A 25748-nucleotide genomic window follows, 5' to 3' on the forward strand; every position below is an offset into this window, starting at 1 on the left:
ACCTGTCCTCGGTAGCATGGTATGGTTCAACCATGAGATCTCAGAAAACTGAATTTCTTTTAACAAGCGAGTTGAAGTAAAGTACAGGTGGTGAAAGAAAATAGCAGAACTGCAGCAAAAATAAGTTTGTAAGATAAAATGGGACAGGCCTTTTGCTGTAATCCTGAAATGATTTGTCAAACACAAGCAAACTCCAGTGTGTGGACTTCAGCTGGGATAGACAGTTCTGTGGCTCTAAGAGTAATTCCTTTTTGAGATCCTGGATTGCAGAGCAACACTGAAAGTGAAGCTATGGAAGTGATTTCATTTTTAAAAAGGTCTCTCCATTTTCCATTGCAGCTTTCTGAGTTTGGTGACATCAACAGTGATTTTTTTTATGCTTGGTCTAAGAGCCACATTGAAATGACTCCTACAGAAGCAGTTGATGTTTCTAGAACATATTCATGAGGAACAAATCTTGGCTGTGGCATCCACAATGTAATACAAAACTTTCCTCAGGACAGGGCAGCTTCGTTGCAGGAAATTTGTCTTAATTTATTGCCAAATCTCAAACTTTTAATTACAGATTCTGATATTGAAAAAATAATGAAGGCAAGAGAACTATGAAAAGACGCTCCATCTTCCCCAGGGGACACCTCTCCCTGCTTCCTGACATCAGCCCGTTGGGTGTTTCATACTCCATAGCTCTAAAACAGGGTCTAATGATCCCTTTGAAGGTGTACTTTCTTCTCTGCTGTCTTCTGTGCATCTGTGCTGCATGGGTGTCTCTTTGCTCCAGCCTCATTCAGGCAACTTCTTGTTCCTCCTTTTTTGTTCTCCAGTATCCTTCTCCCTCTGCATGTTTCCTGTCCTGCCACTTCATCCTTGTGCCCTGGCTCTCTTTTATCAACGGTCTTTTGGATTTTTCCTTAAAAAGGTTAACAAAAGTTAACTATGCTCTGCATGTCCATATTTTCCACCTTAAGTATTCACTGATAGAGTTGGAGTATATGCAGTGTTGTGCATTGTAAAGCATGCCAAGAGGCATATGTTGAATGGAAACTATATAAACCACAAAGTAACGCATAAGAATTTCAGAATGCAGAATAACATAAATTCATTATAGAAGACTTCATGTTAAAATTTCTATATGCTTTGCATGAAGTGTTTTGTATAAAATGCAGCTTGAGCTCGAAGAGTATGGCACAGAAGTGATATCCTCCTAAAGGCATAAATCTCTGTATAATCAGTTCGTTTTCATGTAGTATTATAATGAACTCTTTGAAGCTAAAGAGAAGCAATGAAATAAGTGAGTTAATGGCCTTCATGTGGTGTTTCTAATAATCATTAACTGTGGTTTAAAGTATTTATTGCTCTCCACACACACGTGAGCAATTATTCTTCTGAGAATAGGTGCTTCTTTGTGTTATGTACTGAAAACTGTAAGATTTATTAAAATGAGACCAGAAGTTAAAAAATAAAAATAAAAAGTCAAAATGAGTCTTTTGCCACCACGTCTTCTGTTATCACTCTGCCTGCAGAAGAATGGTGTTTTTTTTCCTAGGGTGGCTGCTTCATTGTAACATATTAGTTACCACTTCAGATACCACATTTAGGCTGCGCCTTTTCCATTCATCCTTGCAACTGAACAACAATTTTGCTTAATCCCACTTTTGTCTGTGCGAGTTTAACTCAAGATTACCTAACTATTTTATCATCTCCAAAGAGAAAGCTTGTCTTAAGCCTCATGCTCACTGCTAAAAAACTCTACAGTTACTGTTTTTGGAAATCTAATGCACAATTTTTGGAATGTACCTATATCACAGCATAAAATATACAGTTGCAGAAGAAACAAGCATACCACAAGGTAAAACCCCATGCTGTATAAGAGGATTGGTTTTTGTTCATTTGTCTAAATGGTTTGTATTCGTTACAGCTTTTGCTACCATACCTGCCTTGTAAGTGGGAAGTGTCTTGAGGTGAAAGACACCGCTTCTTACCAGCAGTCTTTGCAGAATCATCACGTCTCTCGTGAGACATTTGCTGGGGGCCTGGTGAGTGATATTTTTTGTTCATGATAGCCAGTATGGTTTTCAGTTGTAGCACTCCACTTGTATCTCAGTGCATTTCTCTTTGCTGCATATTATGCCTACATCATGAAGCAGTGTTTTTGGAAGTGGATATTGATTTGGTGACCTGAGGTCAACACAATGAATTGCAGCAGTATAGAACTGCTAAATGGTATGGGGATTTTCAAGGCCCGATGCACCTGCTGTTGTTTCCTAAGTAATTTGTGATGCTGTGTTTTACTTGCGGGCTCCATTATGCTATTGCAGTGCATCCTAAGATATGCTAATATAACAGAGCTTCTGGAGGAGTAAAGCTGTTCTCTTTATTTAGTTGCTTTGAATCCCTCTGGTTTGCAGTGCATCTCTACATTAAGGAAAACAGAAGGAAAAGAGATCAGTGAAAGGAGCTGAGAAAGCTTGACCGTAGACAAGTTTACTATGTCTGGGACAGGAGCATGGATTTTAGTCTCAGAATTTAAGGTAATTTATAATGAACATTGCTTTTACTGATGGCTCTATGGAATGTTCAGTGATTACTATATAGCTCTTCACTTACCTACTCTCAAAAATACTATTAGGGAAGGGCAGCTCACCACCCTGATGTGTTATAAACATCTCACATAAAAGGGAGATGTTTCTGCATAATTCATTACTAAAGCTAAGTGCAATGTGTAGACAATATGTCTAAGAGAAAACTTTGTTTACCCTTACAAATAAATCTCATTGTTTTTTGCTATCATGAAGTGCTTTTACCTTAGCACTTAGAAGAAGGGAAGAATGGAGGATTTGGGACACGTGCAAAGGTGTTCAACTCTGTCTTAGCTATCTTTGCATTTAACTTAACGATAACACTTCTGCAGAGTTTAACAGGACCAAGGTTATCCAAACATTAAAGTCTTATGAGTTTCTGTGGTGGTGTGTTTTAAAATTCACAAAGATCATTCTTAATCTTCTGAGGAACAAACATGCGGAAGCCATTACGTCAGCTGCTTTCATATATACATTAACTTTTCCACCTTGTCTTCTGCCTGGGCTTGTTCTGTAGTTGCTTTGGGTATTTCCTATTTGCAGGCTCACTGAAAATATTAAGTCATGTCAAGTCATACCTCAAAAAAAGAAAAACGGTTTCTCTTTACCTCAGAATCTGTTGCAGAAGGACATCCTGGTAAGTCAAAATACTGACCAAATTTTTGTTTTTGTTAATACTTGCACTGGCGAATGCTGTGTGATGAAAGTTGAGTCCTGTCTCCCATAATAAAGAAAGAACCAATTAATTATTGTGGTTAGTGTTTTTACTTCCTTGACAGGAGTTTGTTTTATTTGTTTAATATGCAGTATAGTCTGCTGTAGACGACTTAGATTTTTTTACTTGAGAGGAAGAAGCATGGAGTGTCTTCTACAGTAGACTTAGAGCTGCTACGTATACTGGGCATTGTTTTTAATTGCAATTCTTCAGTGAAATAGTGTCTTTCACACCTTTTACTCTGGACTTCTGAGATGTTTGAAATGCTAAGCATTGATTTTCATTACAGCTGCCTTCCAGATATTTCTGTAAATATGGCTGTTTTGCCAAAATGCATGTCTACATGTTCTGTGGGTGCTGCAAAAACCATTGTATTTTTCTAGGACTGACTGCAGTTCTAATTGCCGCTTTTTAAATTCAGGTGTTTTTCACACAACATTATTTAGACAAATGTGCATCTAGAAGCTCTACTAACTATTGGAGCAGAGAAAGCTCAGGCTTCCATCAGGAATAGTAGTGATTGAAATTTATAGTAAAGGCAGCAATATTTATGAATGTTTATTTTAACTTCCAAATGGAGGATATTAATGTTAAGACTAAAAGTAACACTACCTTTTTATTTTTCCATAATAAAATAAATGATAAACAGCCTAAGAGTGAGTACATAAAGGTGTTGTCAAGCACTGAATAATTGCAAATTGTTTTTCTTGTGTATGTTTGTTCTTAGGATTCCTGTTCTTTGTGTGGGAATTGCATAGTGTGAGACCAGTTATTATAGTATCACATGTCTGCTCAGCCCTTTAGTGAACAGCCCAAGAGCTGCAAGACCACTGCAGCATGTAGCATCATATCAAGAATGACTGCAACCACTTGTTTGCTTTTGAACATTATGTAATGTTGTAATGGGGCAAGTAACTGAAGGCAATAAAACTTATCAGTTCTTCCAGGATATGCCATTCCTGCTTGAGTATCAGACCCCGTGTTTTGAATCCCTTCCACACTTACAGGACTTTGTTTTCCTCAGGGCTGTTGATTAATAAACTTTGGAATTTGACATTACTGATTCTATGCCGGATTGTAAAAATAATTTCTGGGTTGAAATTATGACTACATGATGTTTCTGTCTTTCATCTCATGCCCTTGGGTCTTCAAACTGTGGTCAGTTTTTATGATGGTACAATATACTTACGTAACTGACCATGTTTCTGATCTTGTAAGTAAACAAATATTAGCAAGAAATTTCAGTAAGGTTAGAGGGCATGTGTCACACCCATCTACAAGAGGGGCCCAAAAGAGGATCCAAGAAACTATGAGGCCATTATTCCCACTTCAAACCCTGTGGAAGTAATGGAGTGAATCCACTTAAAGAATATTATAAATAAGCAAAGCAGGTGCCTGGGAAGATCCAGCACAACACTATTTACCACTGTCTCGTCCTAGCCAAACTGTCAAGATGTAAAGGGGATTTGTGGTCCAGGAAATGGAAACTGGACAATGGACATTACTCAGAGGGCAGTGATCAGTTGTTTTCATGCAGGCTGGCACAAGTGGAATCTGCCAGGTATCAGTGTGTGGCCCTACGCTGTAGAATATCTGCAAAAAAGATCTGGACAATGGAATTATTAATGATGATAAAGTGACCATGCCAGAAGGGAGAGCTGTCTTACAGAGACCAGGACAGGCTGGAAGTGTAGTCAATCAAGAGCTGCATGAAATTTAATAAAGACAAGTTCAGGGTTCTGCATCTGGAATGACATGACCAAAGAACCCAGTACAGGCAGAAACTCTCTCTGTGCTCTAAGCTAAGCCAGTTTTTGGTTTATACCTCAGTGATGTAGTATTGGAGGCACAAAGGTTTGTACATTCAAAGTTACAGGTTGGCATTTTTTGTATTTATTTGCTCTTAGAATATGTTGGAAGATACTACTCTATGGTTCCTGTGTTAATTTCACTGTGAGCCTTGAACCTTGTGTTGAATTACATATTTTTTCTTTCTGTTTTATTGATTTATTTATTTATTTTCTCAGAGGCAGACCAAGAGGTTGATGTTAGCCTCCCAGTCTCCTGAGCCTGGAGGCCATGATGCAGGCAAACTATGACTTAGTTGCCATTATGGAAAATAGTGGGATCACTTCCATGGTTGGAGTGGTGCAATGAATGGCTAGAAGCTCTTCAGAAGGGACAGGCAATGAGAGGTGATGATGTAGCTCTCTGTACTAGAGTGCTTTGACATTGTTGAGCTTGGGGTTGGGAATGATTAGGTTGAATCTCTATGGGTAAGGATCGGGAGAGGACGAGCAAGGCAGACATCCAGGTGGGGATCTGTTATAGACTGCCTAACCAGGATGAAGAGACAGATGAGGTGTTCTACAAGCAGCTGGTAGAAGTCTCATGGAGAACAAGATATACGTTGGAAATACAGTACAGTGCAGAAGAAGCAGTCTTGGCAGTTTCTAGAGTGTATGGAAGATAACTTTGTGACACAACTGGCAAGAGAACCTACCTGGTGAGGTGCCCCACTAGATCTGCTTTTCACAGGCAGAGAAGGACTGATGAGAAACTTGAAGGCTGGGAGCTGTCTTGGGCAGAGTGACCATGAAATTGAAGAGTTCTCATTTCTTGGTAAAATCAGGAGGATGGGCAACAAAACTTCTACTTTGGTCTTCTGGAGGGCAGACTAAGAACTGTTCAGGATACTGGTAGGGAGAGTCCCTTGGGATTCAGTCCTGAAGCGTAGAGGGTTCCAGGAAAGCTGGTTGCTCCTCAGGAAGGAAGTCTTAAAAGTGCAGAAACAGGCTGTCCCTCCATGCTGCAAGATAAGCTGGCGGGGAAGAAGACCAGTGTGGATGAAAAGAGAGATTTTTCTGAGGCTCCAAGAGGAAAAGGAAACCTACCTCCTGTGGGAGAAGGGAAGGGTAAATCAAGGAGAGTAGAGTTGTTTAGGTATGCAGGGAGAAAGTTAGAAAGGCAAAAGCCCAGCTTGAATTCAACTTGAATGTTGAGATGAAAGAGAGCAAAAAAACTTTTTTACAAATACATTAACAGTAAGAGGAGGGCTAAGGAGAATCTCTGTCCTTTACTGGATGAGGCGGGAAAGTGACCAGTGAGGATAAGGAAAAGGCTGAAGTTCTCAGTGCCTTCTTTACGTCTGTCTTTAAAAGTCAGACCAGTTATCATCAGGGTACTCTGTTCCCTTGCCTGGAAATCTCAGATGGAGAGAAAAGTAAACCCCTTATGATTCAGGTGGAAACAGAGACCTATTACTTCACTTGGACTGCCACAAATCTATGGAGCCAGGTGGGATTCACTGAAGGGTGCTGAGGGAGCTGGTGTAAGTGAGAGCCTGGCCACTTTCCATTATCTACCAGTGTTCTTAGTCAACAGGAGAGATCCTAGAGGATTGGAGGCTTGCCAGCATGACTCCCATCTACAAGAAGGGTTGTAAGAAGGATCTGGGGAACTACATACCTGTCAGCATGACCTCAGTGCTAGGTAAGGCTAAGGAGTAGATCATCTTGATTGTGATCACACAACATGTCTGGGACAACAGAGGGATCAGGCTTAGCCAGCATGGGATCATGAGAGACACGTCCCTCTTGACCAACCTGATCTTCTTCTATGATCAAGTGACCCACCTGGTGGACAATGGAAAGCCTGTTGACATAGTCTACCTAGACTACAGCAAGGCCTTTGACACTGTCTCCCACAGTATTTTCCTGAAGAAGCTGGCTGTCTTTGGCTTGGACAGATACACTGCTGCATAAAGAACTGGCTGAATGGCCTGGCCCAGAGCTTGGTGGTAAATGCAGTCATAACCAGCTGGTTCCGGTCATGAGTCAGGGGTCAGTACTGGAGCTTGGCCCGTTCAATATCTTTACTGATTACCTGGGTGAGGGCATTCAGTTCACACTCAGTAAAGTCTGCAGATGACACCAAGCTGGCAGGAAGTGTCAATCTCCCTGGAGGAAGGAAGGCCATATAATGATCAGGCTGGATAGCTGGGTTGAAGCCAGTGCGATGAAGTTCAACAACAAAGTTCCTAGAGGGATTATGCTCAAGTTGCACCAGGGGTGATTCAGATTGGACATTAAGGATATACTTCTTCTTTGAGTGAGTGGTCAGGCATGTTAATGGCCTGGTGGAATCACCATTCCTGGAGATTTTCAAGAAATATTTAGATTTTGTACTGAGGAATATGGTTTAGTGGGAAATATTGGTGATAGGTGGACAGTTAGATGGGATGATCTTAGAGGTCTTTTCCAACCTTGGAAATTCTATGATTTTGTGAATCATTGTGCAGACTCACTGAGTATTGGATGATCTTTTTATTGTGCCTAAATTTGGCACATCTCACCTACTTTTTTACCCAGCAAAAAAGACAGCCACAGCAAAGCTGGTGGAGTTGGAATCATGTAGGTGATATCATCGCAACTGTGCCCATGGATGGGGCAGGCCCTGGGCTGTGCAGTGGGCTGGGGAGAGATGAGGTTAGGAAGCTCCTCCCTTCTCTGGCAGTGCAGCTGCAGGAGGTATCACAAACTGCGAAAGAGAGAGAGAGGCCATGGTCACTTCCCAGGGCAGGCAGCAGTGATGCCCTGACTCCTCAGCAGCAAAAACACCCAGCCCTAGCTCCCTGTGACCATCCTGAGGGGCATGACCCCTCTACTGCTCACCTCTACAGCTGCAAGTGCACCCTGGCTCCTGGAGTCAGATAGCACCAGGGAAACACTAGAGATGCTGTGGGATGAGCACCAAGAACTGCTGCTGACAGCCACACAGCACAGCCTGACCCAGGGCTCCAGGACTCACAGCTGTGCTCAACTACCAGACTAGCATAAGTCCATGCTGGTCTCTACCAGAGACTGAACTTAAACAAAAAGGTCAGTGAGGTCACAGTCATCTCTATCTGATTCCATAACTCCTTAGTCAATGACCTCACAGCCCATTGCTACACTTATTTAGGCCTCCACCACCCTCCATCACTCAGTGTTTTTTCTTTGTGATGGTGACATATATGGGAAAATAAAAATAGCCCATTTATTACCTCCACAGTAATCTATCTTCCATGAGCTGTTTGTACTTCCTGAAACTTAGACACACTTCTTTTGCTTGTTCTGGATGAAATACCAATTAGGAGCAGTCTTGACATTGGGCTTGGTTTCTATAGTAAGTGCTCTCATCACAGCAGGCTGTTTGCTCATGCTTTCCTATGTAACCTATGCTATGGAATTTGCTTCGGCAGGGAGTTAAACATGGTGATCCCCAGAGGTCCCTTCCAACTCCTAAGGTTCTCTGATTCTGTGATGTTTTGGGGTACAGAATAACTCTCCTCTTATTTTGTAATTTAACTCAGATGCTTGTTTGCTTCCAAAGTAGATTAAAAGCAAAAAGTAATTTAAGGAGTACATTCAATTATGCTTCTTCATTACTTTGTCTTTGGGCCCTCTAGTTTATCAGAACATGTAATATTATTAGATAATTCCATAAATTCTTGCTAACAATAAAGATATCTGGCTCACTGATACTGTAGACCCAGCTGTGTAGCTGTACTGCTGAAGGTATTTTTTAATGATAGTGGGTCAATATTAATGCATATTCCTCACACTGATTCTGCAGATTTGTAATATTTTAAATATGAACTTCTTCAGAAGTAACATAATTCGCTTTTTTTCTGGTTCAGTTACCCCAAGGAGACAAGAATCTCAATTTGTCCCTTAATCTATTCAATTAATTTAAACAACACAGTTGTCCTAGTAAAAAAAAAAAATTATGGCACATTCAGATTTTACTTCTCTGTTAAGTAGTAGGTACTATAGGCAGAATAGGTAAAAACATTTTTCACCTATGCTTTCTAAACTCAAATGAGCTGGATAGCTGTGCATAATTGCTAGAGTAGGCTTCAGTCTAACACAACTTTTTGTAGTGTCCCTTAAAAAATGTAAATACTTGAGATCTTAGAAGCCCTCGCTGGAGGTAGTGAAGAGATAAATGATATCCTAAGTGCAAATCTCTGACAGTTACTAGCATGCAATATAGAGAGTAAGAACTACTGAAAGAGTATATGTTAAATTTGTATTCGGAGATACTTTGTACATCTTCTCCTGAAACTAATATTCCAGAATGTCTTCACAGGCTTTGTCTTTGTGCCCTCACTTAGTGGGCTTTTTGTCCTTGCAGATGACACTAATATGTTTGTTTGGATTAACTTGAGGAGAAGTGTGAAAACAGTATAGGACAGATTCAGACTTTTAAGTTGCTGAAATTGCCTCTTGGCAAATCCTCCATAAACAGTGACCTATTGGCTGCTGGACATGAAATACTGTTAAGAAATCACTTCTCAGTTTTTACCACAAAGTAGAAATGTTGCATCTTTATTTTTGTCTTCTAGACAAAATGTGTGATCAGATAAGTGATGCTGTTCTAGATGCTCATCTCAGTATTGATCCAGATGCCAAGGTTGCCTGTGGTAAGTACAGTGCAGACACAAAAGCAGATTAATGAATTACAACAATTAATCCATGATGCTAAAAATGTCCTGTCAAAATTCTTACAGTGGTTGGCTGGCACCCCCGTTCTTCCTCAGTTAGCCAATGGCCAGCACTGACATACTAACTATCAGGAGAAGGGAGAGCAGAAGACTGCAAGACATAACCAGGAAAAAGAATACAGAGTATTTCACTACAAATTAAAAATGGTAAAATGTAGAAAATTGCTCAGAAGAAATCATTGGTGTCAAGGAAAACTGAGGATAACAGAGCTAATGATTATGAGTTTAAGAAAGCAAGGGAAAAAGAGAATTGAAGAACAGTGTGTATGAGGAGGTACTTCATGGGTTACTGAGTAAAATGTTTAATGTTTCTAAAGAGCTCTGAGTGCATTGTCACTTCTTTCATAGGACAAGTCATAGAGGCTGGAGCAGTAAGACAGTGGTCTAATGTGATGCTTAGTCTAAAGCATCTCCTGTAGACTTGTTGCATAGATGTGAACAGTGAGAAGATACAAAGGAAGTCATGTTTTCTGAAAACATGTCATAAGCAATGTGAGAAGCATGATTAGTTTGTCTTACAAAAACAAAGGCTCTACTGTGATACGATTACACAGGTAAATGCCTGATTTCTGTAATCAGCTGGGAAAAGCATGCAAACAAACAACCCCACAAAAATGAAAACAACTGAAAAAACCCAAACCAACCAACCAAATAAACCATGGTAGAACTTCTAACTGGAATCAGGATACTTCAGTATGGCATTACAGTATTAAATCTGGCCATGTGCACCATTTCATTAAATAAAATAATTATAAAAAAAAGGTAGTGGCTGGGAGGAGAGAAAGCAGTTTCTGGGTGAAACTTTGGATTTCTGTTTAGTTGATCAAGATTGACCTCAAAGTTTCTTGAAAAAGAACCAAATACCACACAACCGAAATCTCAAAGCATTTTGTAAGCGCTAAGTCCCTGTGACACTGCGTTTTACTTGAATATGGAATGTAATTTATGGAGATGTTGAAACTAGATTCAGCCTACCAGTAGAAAAAAATGTATCTATAGTTCTCTGAATTTTATTTGCTGCTTGGATTCATATGATTAGTTGGATGCACTTCAACTTCTGAATTGTTAAACTGGCAGTGCCTCATTGCAGTATGATGGAAATGGCCTGTCAACATACAATGTAACAGTAAAGTCAAGGCAATCAGGTAGCATAAAGATAAAACAAAATCAGTATTCTGCTTCCTCTCTGATTAAGTGAAGCTAAATAGTTTCTTGAGAGTAAAAGATCCTTCCCAATGTGCCCAACAAATCAGAGTCAAGAGAGAAACTTTGCTAATTACAAGCCATGACAGTACAAAAGAGAAAATGGAAATTTCTGACTAGTAGTTGGGTTCAAAATGCTGCTTTGGGGAGATCTAAACATTTAAGAAATCAATCTCACCTTGAAGAGCTCCAAACCGTACATGGTAAACTTCTCTCAGATAGAGCAAATGGGGGTGTTGCTGGGGCTCAGGTATTTGCTGCTGGTAGAGTGCAGTTCCCAAGCCACTTTTTCTTTTGGTTGCATTACATTTTGGTCAGAATGAAAAGTAATCAATCAAATGTAGCGAGATGAACCATTCCTATTCTGATTCTATAACAACATCTTCATGCTGTGAAGTCTTTCACCATTATCAAGCTTTGCTGGGCTGCAATGGGCCTAGAAGAGTTAGTAGGGAATACTGATGTTGAGCAGGGCCTTATTTTGCCATTTCTCAGCCCCAAGATCCACAACTTTGTGTTGTACCAGTAAGACTTTCCTTTTAGGTAGGGACCACATAGGATGAATTGAGAGTGGTTCTTCTCCTCACACCTGAAATACAAGGTCACTTCTCCCAGCAGAGGAATCATAGTACAGTATATGTCTCACAAGCATAAGTGGTCTGCTACAGTGAGGAAGACGGGAAAATCATTGCTGGTCAATGAGCACAGAACTGAGTGTGAAAATAATGGTAACAGAATACTCTGTGCTGTTGCGGTATCACTGCCTGGGTTTGATGCACCATATTCATTTAGGGCTACTGTATTATCATGGACTATTGCTGGAGACCATCATGCTCTGGTCGTGGTGTCATCCACAGATACCATGTGAGATATATATAGCTTGGTAGTTCAGTATAGTTCAATATTCTTCTTGCAAACAGAGAAAGGTTGCCCTGTACTACATTCTTAACTGCATGTATGGATTACCTAACCTAAACTGTCAATTAAAGTTAGCTTGGTCACCTTTGTGTGATACTGCAGTCCATGGCTGTACAATTTTATAACATATTCCTGCCTATAATACTTAGTTTTGAAAGTGAACTCAATTATTCAAATGAGATGATGACTGGATGGTAAAACTGAAGTTTACCATCCAGTTTTACCAAGTTTCAGTGTAGGCTGAGGTAAGGGGGAAAAAGCACACTCAACCATAAGTACAGTAGGTTAGGTTTGGAGTTCATTGCAAGCTCTTGGAGGTGTGATCTTGGGGTTGTAAGAGACATATGTTTTTGTTAATAGTCAGTCCTCAGTTCTAATATTCGGTGTTGGGGATTTCTATTAAGTTAAGGGATAGTGGAACCAAGAATGTAGTTAAGCTAGTAAGTAAATCTGTGGATACCTCTCTTGAATAATGCATGTAGTTTGTTTATTTCTCCATCCCTGTAGGAAGATAAAATTACTGGAAAGACTAACAACACTGCCATGCAATGTCTGTGAGTGAATAGTTTAGACTACTTTTCTACTTTCTCAAGGGAAGATTGAATGGGATGTGAAATAAAGCTACATAATTGTAGGTTGTATTGCTGTGGTGAGCATGTTGTGATTGACTTCTACATGTTTAACACCAAATGGAGAAGATATCCCTGTTCATTGCAGGGGAATTGGACTAAATGACCTTTAAGGGTCCCTTCCAACTCAACTGATTCTGTGAAATTTGAAGGCCACAGTGATGCTTGGAATATGAAATGATTCTGCATAGAATTGATAATGCAGTTGTGGAGCTTCCCACTTCAGGCTGCTGTAGATGCTAGAAGTTTTTTTGGTTGCCAAGGGCAACTGGGTGAATTAGTGTAGCAGAAATCTGTCAAGGATTAGTGATGCCATCTGTTAATAGGTTATGTCCCTCTAGCTTCAGGAGGTCCCTGAGCTGAAATTGGTGGAGACCAGGAAAACATGGAAACCTCTCCTTACAGATGCTTGCTGCTGACTACTGTGGAGATAGGATAATTGTGTTGAATGAACCAACCTTGAAGTGATTTTTATGTTAGTGTCAGTTGAAGAGAAGAGTAAAGGCACACAGATGTATGCTTAAGCTAAGGCATTTCTCTGAGTCTGTACAATAAATGCATTCCTTCCTTCCTTCCTTCCTTCCTTCCTTCCTTCCTTCCTTCCTTCCTTCCTTCCTTCCTTCCTTCCTTCCTTCCTTCCTTCCTTCCTTCCTTCCTTCCTTCCTTCCTTCCTTCCTTCCTTCCTTCCTTCCTTCCTTCCTTCCTTCCTTCCTTCCTTCCTTCCTTCCTTCCTTCCTTCCTTCCTTCCTTCCTTCCTTCCTTCCTTCCTTCCCTCCTTCCTTCCCTCCTTCCGCCCTCCCTCCCTCCCTCCCTTCCCTTCCCTTTCTCTCCCTTTCTCTCTCTTTCTCTCTCTTTCTCCCTTTCTCTCTTTCTCTCTCTTTCTCCCTCTCTCTCTTCCTCTCTCTCTTTCTCTCTCTTTCTCTCTTCCTCTCTTACCTTCTCTTTCCTTCTCTTTACTTTTTTTCCCTTGCAGAATGTGTGGCAAAAACTGGGATGATTTTGCTTTGTGGAGAGATCACATCCCGGGCTATTGTAGATTACCAACAAATAGTAAGAGAGACCCTTAAGAGGATAGGGTATGATGACTCTTCTAAAGGTGAGTGAGATCCTTTTTTCATTCATTGTTGGATCTGCTCTGCATGTGGCCAAAGTCTTGTTTTTATGATCTGCTTAAAAATGAAACTTAATATGTGTCCAGACCTATAAGGAAACTGCACAGATGTTGATACATATATTTGTGCTGATGCTGAAGAAGCTACTTGAAGGTAGTATATTCACAGACCACTCATTCTTCAAAATACTATCTGCTTCTTTCTCCTCTGGTGCAGAAAAGCCAGTGTTAACTCAATTACCCAAAAGTAGTTACCTCACAGGTTCGTATAGAAAATGCTTAAACCTTGATGATCCTTGTTCTTGGGGTGAATAAGCTCACAAAAGTTGAATTTAATTCCCTAGGGAATTCTTTATGAACTCAAAAAATATTTTCCTGTGGTAGCTTCATTTCAGCAATTTAGCCCCCTACACAAATATTTCCTTTCAGTCTTCCCTTTTCATTTATTGTTTGCATAGTTTTTCTCCAGTTCTAGGACTTGAAGCAAAAACAGCAACAAAAGAGTAACAATTTCTGATAACATTTTCCACATATGATCTGAGCCTAGCTGTCTGTATATAAGCACTATCACAAGATTTTGTGGGACAGCTAGGGTTATGCTTGACCTTTCAGAGTAAAGAGTTTATTTCAACTGCAGTTTGCCCAGCTCTTAATACTGTAAAAACAAGAGGCTAATATTGTCTGCTTTTGTTAGCAGTACAAAGCCACGATGCTATAGGAAAGTTGCATACTTAGGTTTATTGAAGTCATAGCCAAGGTAACTAGATCCCCCAAAGTTTCTTTAGTGGATAGTAAACTCTCAAGATTATCTGACCTTGCTTCCCCAAATTTCCTTCACTAGGACTGGACCATAAGACTTGCACAGTTCTAGTGGCCTTGGAACAACAGTGTAAAGAGATCAAGCATGCTGTCTCCCATGGCAAGAGTGATGATGACATTGGAGCAGGGGATCAGGTAATGGGATTATATTCTAGACACTGAAGTGGAGCATACACACAAACAGTTAGATTTGTGCTGGACCAGACACTTTCCCTTATGGATGCTGCAGAAATTAAAGTGTAAGAACTAATGCCAATTACTTTCTATTCTCTTAACCATCAGAAATAGGATAGGTGAATGGTTGGACTGGATGATCTTTTAGGTCTTTTCCAACCTTGGTGATTCTATGATTCTATGAAATGCAAATAAATAAATAAATAAACAAACGAATTAACAGAATGAACAAACAAAAAAAGACAACTAAAACCAAACAAAACCATAATCTGCCAAAACTAAAGCAAACCAGCCGACCAAACAAGAACAAGAAACGACATAGCCATCACTAGCTTCACTGGCTTTTCCTGTGACCAGTCCCGCTACAGGTTAGAACTACAATTAAGCTTTTGACCAGTAGATGACAGTGCTGGTCTTTTAAGTCCTGTGACAGCTCGGATTCGCTTCTCGGGTTGCGTTATTTCAGTTGTCGTGGATGGGGTGAAGGTAGGCCAGACTTTATGAACTTCATTTCTGTTAAGCCTTTGCAGTGAATTCTTGTGGATGCTTCAGTCACTCTTGGGAACCAGACTCTTCTGTAACTCTCATTCTTGTGCAATGCAGATACATTAAGTGTCATTTAAGGCTGGTTATGCATCGAAGTATATACACTCTGCAAGTTACTGCTATCTGTTTCTAGGTTTGGTTGGTTTTAAAGTATTTTGTGGCAAAGACAGGTGCAGAAACTAGAAGAGGACATGGAAATGGGTGGCTTAATTCCCTGTATTTCAATGCAGGGTCTGATGTTCGGCTATGCCACTGATGAAACTGAGGAATGCATGCCCTTAACAGTCCTCCTGGCACACAAGCTCACTGCGAGGATAAAAGATCTGGAACGGAATGGAACGTGGCCCTGGGTTAGACCAGATGGAAAAACACAGGTTTGTAAATAAGTGCATAAATATTGGTTTACAAACTTTCACAGTGAATAAGAACAGGAGTCACTTACCCTGTCTGTTACCAAACTGGAACATAGATATGCGTGACATTTAAATAATACATGTATATAAATGCATATTTTTAGAATGATAGTGTCATTTTCATATTCCAAGGCAAGGTGGATTTCACAATGCGCATTTGTGTGTAACAAGTCTGAGGAAGAGGAGGCTGAGGGGAGACCTTATTGCCGTCTTCCAGTACCTGAAAGGTTCTTACAGTGAGAGTGGGGCAGGTCTCTTCTCACTAGTGACAAGTGACAGGACAAGGGGAAATGGCCGTAAGTTGCACCAGGGCACGTTCAGGTTGGATATTAGGAAGAACTTCTTTACAGAAAGGGTAATTAGGTACTGGAATAGGCTCCCCAGGGAGGTGGTTGAATCGCCATCCCTGGATGTGTTTAAGAGCCGTTTGGATGTGGTACTCAGGGATATGATTTAGCAGAGGTTTTTTAGAGATGGGGTACTGGTTAGGCTGTGGTTGGACTTGATGATCTTCAAGGTCTTTTCCAACCTGGGTAATTCTATGATTCTATGATTCTATGTATGGGATGTTTAATCTGTTCTACCATCGTCTTTACAGTTTTCTTCATTTTATTTTTTTTTTTTTAATTTTTTTTTATTCCTCTGGAGATTAGGAAGTTTAACAAATTACAAACAAGTTTTGCTTGTTTGTTTGTTTGCATTAGTTTTTATTTCCTGCATAAAATCTATGTTACAGAATTTTGAATTGAAATAAAACAGTTTCTCAGTCATACAAATCTGTCCTGTTCCTGTGTGAAACTCCATATGTGCTATATCTGACTAATGGTCTGAGCCTCTGGTGGCTACGTTACAGAGCTGAGTAGATGAGTCACTAAGCCACACTGTAAAGGTAATGTACTTGGTCAGCCTCAAAGGCAGTCCTCTCAAAAGTCCTCCCTCTTCCAGACTGTGAAATCTGCAGAAGGGGAATGGAAATGCATAAATGTTACACTTCCAAGACATTATGTTGTTTTATTATTATGTTCTGTTGCTTTGATGGAGATGACCTCTACATTATACTGAATTGTACTGCTACAGCTGTTACAGTAGCAGTACAGCAACATGGATCACCTGTACCTTTTGTTGGCAGTGCATGGAACATGTGAATAGACTGCTTTCTTCTTGGTGTATATTTCCAAACATGCTTGGAGGGTAGAAAACTAGAGAAATCTTCTTTGTCTACAGGAAAACCTGCCCTAAAGTGTGGAGGAATGTTGTATATTTGTATACATATAAAAACCATTTAATGGGGAGCAAAGAATACAGATCAACATGTCATAAACCACACTTACACATTTCAGCAGGGTTCTTCAACTTTGGAGGCTCACTATTTAAAGTTATGTTAACATACAAAACGGAATGAGTTTAGCTTCTGCCAGGAGCAACCCCAGGCTTCTGTATGGTACTGGTTCTTCTTTATTTTATCTTTTTATCTATGTGGAAATACAGGTAATATTTGTAACTTTTTGTTGTGGTACTTTAGCACTTTCTACATTCTTTTCCTACAGTGATACTAAATACCAGCAATAATATGCTGTTTTTCTTCCCCTTTCCCTTCACTTCTTCTTATTATTATTATTATGCTGTAGAAAAGAATTATGAAGTTCTTTCCTAATTTTCAGACTAGTGTTCCACGTGAAGAAGTGTGCTCTAGGGGCAATCCTGCCTTTGATTCAGTACTTTTTTTAATTTCCAGGTCACTATGGAATACAAGGAGAGTGATGGAGCAGTGGAACCCATCCGAGTGCATACAGTTGTGATCTCAGTACATCATGCCCCAGATGTACCTCTACAACACATACAAAAGGAGCTAATGGAGAAAGTTGTTAAAGAAGTCATTCCAGAGAAGTATCTTGATGAAGGCACAATTTATCATCTCCTTCCAAGTGAGAAGTTTGTAGAAGGTGGTCCCAAGGTATGGTACTTTAAAAGCAGGAAAGTTAAAGTTATTTGGATTCAGAGAGCCTGACCAAACTTTGCCATGCATTTCTAAATGTTCTCCTGCAGTGGTATAACTTTAATGAATAAAGTATAAATGTTTTTAAGGAATCTTCAGTCACTGCTACTGAGGTTTTTGGACTGGACAGCTTGCATTGAAACTGAGCTTTATGTGCTTGGATAACTAAATGTAAAAATCTGTGTATCAGTCCCAGAAGGTAATTTTAAATGACTGAAAGTCAGCATTTAAGTTACATGTTAAAATATCTGACAAGAAGTTTATCTGTGCTTTCAATGTAAAACAAACGAACAAACACACACAAAAACAAGGAAATGAACAAAAAGACCCAGAAATAACAACACTTTCTATAAATTGTTTTTTATATATAACTGTATATTTCCACATTTGAACTATTCAGAAAAGCTGCACAAATTTCATTGGAGACCTTAATGCACCAAGCCACTCACCGCTCAACAGAATTTGACTCGTGTTCTACTTTCCAGGTGCTAGGAAGTAATAAGCAGGTCATTACTATGAGAATATGAAAAGTTTTGCAACACTTTTTTTTCTTTCTTTTTTCTTTTATTTATTTTTATTTTTATTTTTTAGTTTTAGTTTTATAAAAGGACTTTAAGGAAGGACCAAAACTACAGTGTGTGCTTGTATTGTGGTGATGTAAAGAAACTGCTTTCACTGAGGAATAAATATCAGTTTTACTCTTGTGTTATTTGTTTGAATATTTAATGCTAGTGGATTGGTGCTGTCTGTGCTGTTTCACAGCACAAATGGGATTTCTTGATATTCTGGAGTTCATTTGTCAGCTTGCTGTCACAAACTTCATTAATCTCACAGAAAGGCAATAATTATCTGTTGGCTGAATAAGTTAAAACATCTCATCCAGTTGTGGGAAGTAGGCCAAACACCATGCAAAACTGTTGGATTGCACTGCTGGGGACAAAGGCAGACAGGAAGAAGAAAGGAGAAATACCAAATCATCCTTGTGCCGCCACTGAACTGTTCGGTGAACTCAGCTAGAATATTTCAGTGCTCTTGTCCTACACAACACTGAGCTGTAGACCCACGAATTCTTCCTCTGTAGTACGTATATGTAAGTGGATCTTGTTGACCTCTTAGGCCACATATGATCTGTTCTTCAGCAAGGACTTAGTCTTTCTAAATTCTTAACCTTTGTCAGGTGTAGTGAAGTAACTGATCACTACTTTGACATTGTGAATTTGCAGTCTTTTTGTAATATTTACTGTTATGCCACATTCTTATCAGTCTTCAAAAGTTATTGCAGCACAGACAGTTTAGTACCATCATTTAGTGAAAAATAATTCTGTTCTGTAGAGCTCATTCATTAAACAGTTGTAAGTAAAACCAGATATGCTAAACATAAAGTTGTATTTGTGGAAAATACGACAAAACAAAACTGTACCCAATAAGCTAGTACGGAATGGATAAACTGTTGTATTTCATGAGTAATGAATCGCCTGTTCCGCAGAGTGATGCTGGCCTCACTGGCAGGAAGATCATTGTTGATACCTATGGAGGTTGGGGAGCCCATGGTGGAGGTGCTTTCTCTGGAAAAGACCCTTCCAAAGTTGATCGTTCTGCCGCCTATGCAGCTAGATGGGTAGCAAAGTCTCTGGTGAAAGCTGGTCTCTGTAAAAGAGTATTAATCCAGGTATGAATAACTGTGAAATTAATATAGTGTAACAGACAATCTGTCCCTTGTGTGGCCATTTCCTCAGAATACATGCTTGTAATCTCAGTCCCACTCCAGTCTAAGAATTATATGTTTTGTATTAGAATGAGTCATTCCATAGGGTAAGTATTAAGGAATGAGTCCTATAAGGGAAGACAAAACAGGCCAGGAAGCACCTGGAATGAGGAGTGTTCTCATAATATTCTTTCTCCAGCTGTGTTGCTACCTCTGCTCCCGGTACCACTTTGCATTGTCACTGCTTTTACTTCAGCAGCTCAGCTGATGCTCTGCATACACATCCATTCCCAGCCCTTCAAACTGGGCTATACTGCACATCACAGTTGTGTTATCAGTGTCTAGATGTGGTAATCTGCACTTCTGAATAGTCAATTAAGCACATTAAGCTACATTTGAAAATACCCTAAAGTTATCGTGAGTTCTCTATTGTGGATTCTGCTATGGTGTCTAAAACCAAAATTCAATTATATGATTATTTGTTTTTAAAAGCTTTAAACAAGAACTTCTATCATCAAGAAAAGCATTTCCTTCACTGGGACTCCTAAGTCTTAGCAGCTGGAAGAGGTGATTTATTGACACCTAGACAGTTCTGCTATTGGTTGGAAGCCAAAATGAATGCTAAAGCATTGAGATTTGTCTAGGCCTTCTGTAATATTTATATACGTATTTATTCTGAGTAGCTGCTACATAGTAGCTTTAACTCAGTGCAACAAGTTAGGATGTTAAAATGTAGCAGTGGTCTTGCTGCTATTTTTCTGGAGAAAGGTGCTTAAGAACCCTACAAGTCAGAGGATAAGTCCTCTGAACGTGCTTAAAATCAGTGGCATAACACCAAACATCTCAGCTGGGAACAGGAGCCCTTGATTTAGATGCGTATGTGTTTGACTCTTCATTCTTCATTCAGATGGGAATGTTGTTGTTTCATAACTCTGAGAGATCCTCCTTAAATTCCTAAACCTAACTTTAGATATGGCAATACTAATTTTGTTAACAGCAAACTTGGAGGGGTCAGATATTAACAGTGAAAGTAAGAAAGGAGGAGAGAAAGAATGAGAGCAAAAGAACAAAGGTCTTGTAAAGTCATTGGAGTCTGGATTAAAGATAATGAAAAGTGTATTGAGGGGAAATACAGACATGTTTTCAGCCCCGTTGTGACTGTATGCTATGGAAAGATCTTGCTGGTCTTCAATTAGTCTGAAGATGAGATGGCTTTGCTATGGACATTGTTTCCTTGCTAGCCAGGCTGTAAAACTAAAAAGTCATAATGCATAATGGTGGGAACTACAGACTGATCAGCTGGATAATATCACAGATATTACATATGTTTTATTTAGTGTGACATAAACGTATTAGCTTATTTGTTAATGAAAAAGAAACCTAGCTTTACTCCTAACATTAGTCTTAACTAAAAGGACAAATAGCAAAAACATATTCCCTAGCTTTCTGTATATGTAAAAGTACATACAAACTTCCCTTGATAAATGAGATAGCCATTTCCTTTCCCCGAGGCAAAATATAGGAGGGAGTGTTTTAACTGCATCTGGGTTATATGCATGTCTTCTACAGCTATCATATGCTATTGGTCTGAGTCATCCTCTTGCGATCTCAGTTTTTCATTATGGAACCTCAGACAGATCTGAAGAAGAGCTGCTTGAGATTGTACAGAAAAACTTTGATCTACACCTCGGAGCTATAATAAGGTTTGTGTGCTGTTAGTATTTACTGAAAGAAATTGCATTCTTAATATTCTTTTAACAGGTTTATATTAAAGTTTCTGGTTCTTAACCTCCCAGAAATCACTTTCATCATATGTCTAATATTGCTGTCATTTCTGTTGTTGCCCCTCCTACACACTCAGTATGATATACAAAGGCCAGTTCTTAAATCTGGTCACAAGATTTACTGAGTAAGACTTGTGTCAATTATTTAATGTTACATCTCCCAGTAACTGTGGTAGTGTGTTGTGTAGCAGCTTATTAGCCAGATGATAGCATGCTTGATAAAGTAGAATTAAAATTTAATACTAGATGTAGATTGGCTTTCCAAATAGTCTGCTTAAAGGGCGTGTAAGCCTCCCAGCCACAGACTTATCTGGAAGGCATCAGAAAGACTGGCTTTTACTGAAGAAAATTCAGTACAGTCTCCCTGCCTTTAATCTTTAGACGGTAACAGTTTGTGAGACAGTTGCCACAAGACGGCAAGATTCTGTTGTCCTCACTTCACAAACAGTCCCTTTGAAATGAGTGGGATGTTTTAGCATTTGCTGCTGCTTTTCTGAGAATACTGGCCATTAGCCCAGAAGAGAAAATAATACTTTTAAGTTACTAGCTTCTTCAGGCCTGCATTCTGTATCAGAAAATATGAGCAATGAAACCTTGTCACTAGTTGTCATACATACATAGCCTGTTTGAAGTCAACTGAATTTGATTTAAAAGGAACACAGATTTCTTAAATGCTTTTGTAAACCTTAATAAGAGATTGAAATGTCTTGTGTGAAAAAAAAAAAAGAAAGAAAGAAAAGAAAAGAAAAGAAAAGAAAAGAAAAGAAAAGAAAAGAAAAGAAAAGAAAAGAAAAGAAAAGAAAAGAAAAGAAAAGAAAAGAAAAGAAAAGAAAAGAAAAGAAAAGAAAAAAGGGAAAAAAAAAAAGAAAGAAAGAAAAAATAATAATAAAAAAAAGCCCACCATGAAATAAGCTGTCTTAAAGTGAAAATTCCATTGTGTTCAGAAGCATGAGTCATTAAGGCTATAATATAGTCGGTGAGGACAAGGAAACCCCCTGCAGCTAACTCAGCCATATGTCTTTCTGAAATATTTCTGGGCCTGAGCAAGCAGGTGTTTTAGGCAGATATTAGTCCTTATGCTTAGAGAAGCATAGGAATTATCCTGTTCCTTCAGATAAAGGGCTGGAAGAGGGAAGTAGGTTCAGAATCTGTACTTACCAGCATATGAATCAACCTCCACACAGTGTAGCTGTAATTTGGTCTTAATACTTTTTCCTTGTTTGTTCTTTTCCTGATTAACTCGTGATTCTTTAGGTGAACCCTTAGGAGGTAGAGGTTGTTGCGAATTTGCAGTCAGTCTTCCACAGAGCTCATGCTAAAGGTTCCACTTCTCAGTCCTGAAAAGCTTCTGAATCTCCTAGTTGATTTTCACCTCTTTTTCTTTTTTCCTATTAAAGAAGCTACCACACTGTACATTCATCCCTTATTAAGCTCCTTAAAATTCAGCACTGAAGCTTAAGTCTATGTTAGGTACCGGCAGAGTCTGGGAAGCAGGGAACCACTCAGTCACTTTCAACAATGCTAGTTCCAATACTAGTTAAATGATAACATATATGCACATATATGTTTGCTTCTCTTTTCCATCTGGAGCTATTCCTATCATTTTAGTTTATATATTCTATAGGAATCTTTACCGTATTTTATTCCGAGGGGAAAAATGTCAACAGCTGAATGAATAGGGGGGTTCTTTTGTTCATTGAAATGAGAGCCAGCTTTCAAAATCAATAAGTATTAACACGTTTTTCTGGATTGGCCAACCTTTTGCACTTCTTTTTAGAACTTTCATGAACATGTAATCTGACAATAGAGCTAACTTTCCACCCTCCTTACCTCCCCCCAGATATTCTGAGATAATGAAAAGCATTTTAGCAACTCAAGTTGCTAGGCAACATTTTCTAAGTGTTATCGGCTTAGAACTCCTCTTTGCTTTTGTAATTACGTTAGTTCATCACCTTCAGTAGCTATCAGACACTTTCCTTGATTGAATATGTTCAAAAATTCTACATTTTCATAGTACATTTTCCTAGCCCTAAAGTGGTAAAAACAATAGAAAAGGAGAAGAAAGCAAATGAAAACAAGAGCACTGTGTAGTGAATATTTCCTTGTTAAACTTTACCCCATGACCTTCAAAGTTATTTAAATGGTGCTGGCTATCTGTTCTGAGCAGCTAAGCATCAAAATACTTCATGCTGCCTTACTATTCCTCTAGTCAGAATGCATATTTTGATGGCTTTTCTATTAGGGTCAAGTACAAATGACTGCATTAGCTCCTGGAGCATGTGATCATATCACAGAAAATGTTATTTGAAACAAGACTTAGCTTCTGTACATCATGAGATCAACAAAATGATCTCTCAAGTGTGAGAATATGTAATATCTTCACCGTCTCAACTAGATTAGCTATGCTGATAGTATTTGTTCTTCTTTCCTTACTCTGCTATGCCTAAAGACAGTTTTCAAGGTGTGAACAATCTATTTTAAATATGCTTCCAAAAATAATTAAATACGATAGTAAATATAAGAAAGCACAGATAGAAGAAAATGTGTCATGCCTTATCTAAAATAAAGAGAAACATCTGTGTGGATACCTGTGACTAACTATTTAGCATAGCTGCGATCTGCTACATAGTGCACACTGAAAAGCAATAATCATGATCTGCATCTTCACTATTTATCTAATCATATTTGCTTTTAAGCCCTATTCTAATCGTTTCATGCATCTTTGCTTCTTTTGAGATCACCATTGTCTTTATAGCAAATAGCATCAGAAAATATTCTGTAGTACACTTAAAATAACACAGAACACATTAATGCTCACACAATTGCACCTAAACTTTATTCCAAATGCAGTGCTTCTGCAGCATAAAGTTTAAAAAGCCATATTATAATTTGTCTTTGATAGATCTGAAGAAAGCTGACTGTAATCACTTTAAATTGAAGCCATCATCTTACTACTTTTGCTGCTATAAATCTGTGTGGTTGTGCAAGGAAACAACACCTAACTCATCTTTCTTCCAGGGATAATACTAATTGTTCCTCTGATACATCACAAAACACATTGGAATATATATATTTTTTTCTTTTCATTTAGGGAGCTGGATTTGAAGAGGCCAATCTATCAAAAAACAGCATGCTATGGGCACTTTGGGAGAGAAGAATTTACATGGGAAATACCCAAAAAGCTTGTTTACTAAGCTTTTTGAAATGCTTCAGATAACTGACAGGTGGTTAAACAATAAGGTACCACTCCAAGCTGTTCATTTAAAGACTGCAACTACTTTTGTTTCAAAATGACACCCCGTATCTAATTGATGTGCTAAAAATCATAAGTATTCAAATTCTAACTTTCATAGGTGCCCTATGCTTCAAATGCGTGCAGCTATGTCTAACACAATCCAGCTTTGTCTTTGGTAACATGACCAATTTAGGCCTTTGTCTGTGACCAGAATTTAAGTGCACAGATGATTATGGGAAATAAAGTCAGTGCAGTACTGCCAGGGAAGCTGGCTGCTGCTTACCCAGTTAACTCTGTGTTGAAGTGGGTGAGGTACCTTCCAACAGCCCTCTGCAAAAGGAAAACATAATAGATCTGATTGTCTTAATGTTTTGAGCAGTGACTACCATTTCCTTTGATCCAACTGAGTTAGTAAAAATACTTATTTCAGAACACAGTCAATGTAATTCTAAATGAAGTAAGATCTGAGTTAGTGTTGTATTTGCTTGGAATGTGGTGATTTTGTAATCAGCTTTGAGAGTTGTAATTCTTTTACTTGTTTATTGTTACTCCTTTAAAACTGCAGTTTTCTGTGTCTGTGTGAGTTGGAAATGATTTGGTTAAGTTTCACTGAGACACTGAACAAAATGTAGAGGCTTTTTGTAAAACATAATTGGAGGGCATTACCTTCTTTTTAATTCTCTAGCTGGAAGCACAAATTGAAGAAAAGAAATCAAAATCATTCAGCTTTTCTTTAAGGACTGAAAAATATGAAAAGTCTCATACACAGGAAGCAGCACTACATGTCTAATCTCCACGTCTTCTATCCAAATATTTTAGCAGATTTTCTAATAACTATTTACATGTGGTGGCTAATTTGCCCAGTGTAGAATTGTTCTCAAGAACAGTAAAAGAAGTGTGCCTTGTTTAAAGCAAACAGAAAAGAAGCTACACCTCTGCTAAATTTTGTTGTGCTTAATACAATACCAAAGACGAAGCAATTGCTCCACAAAAACAATGAACATCTTTTTAAATGTTCCCAATTATTGTTCTAGAAATGAATTACATAAAGTGTGGCTTCAGAAATGAAAAACGATGCCCGGAGCAGACATGAGCAGCAGAACTGCTGAAAATTTAGCTAAATTAAAATGTTGCCTATGTGGAAGGATAAATTAAAATATTTTTATTTCCAAATGTTGCAATTGCTGCTTTATTATACATGTTAATTTAGTATCAAATAAGCAGGCTCTTCTTTGAAATGCATGGCTACAATATATTGTGTAAATCTCTCAAAATACAGCGTCTCATAATCTACGTAAGAAATAAACTATAATTACACACCAGAAACACATAATAGCTTGTGCATTGTATTTTATGACTTCATCCAGAATAGCAAGC

At 38.7% G+C, this 25748-nt stretch overlaps 1 protein-coding gene across 1 annotated transcript; it reads left to right on the forward strand.

The window, feature by feature from the left end:
* Positions 1–2404: 2404 nt before the first annotated feature.
* Positions 2405–24330, forward strand: LOC140264224 (S-adenosylmethionine synthase-like). Its single transcript, XM_072359830.1, has 10 exons — positions 2405–2528; positions 3120–3213; positions 9680–9757; positions 13562–13684; positions 14541–14653; positions 15469–15612; positions 17387–17605; positions 19134–19316; positions 20922–21055; positions 24228–24330. The coding sequence occupies exons 2-10, from the start codon at positions 3141–3143 to the stop codon at positions 24328–24330; spliced, it is 1170 nt and encodes a 389-aa protein (XP_072215931.1). The 5' UTR covers positions 2405–2528; positions 3120–3140.
* Positions 24331–25748: the final 1418 nt, after the last annotated feature.

The sequence above is a fragment of the Excalfactoria chinensis genome, chromosome Z (assembly GCF_039878825.1).
Source record: "Excalfactoria chinensis isolate bCotChi1 chromosome Z, bCotChi1.hap2, whole genome shotgun sequence".
In the NCBI taxonomy this organism is placed as follows: Eukaryota; Metazoa; Chordata; class Aves; order Galliformes; family Phasianidae; genus Excalfactoria; species Excalfactoria chinensis.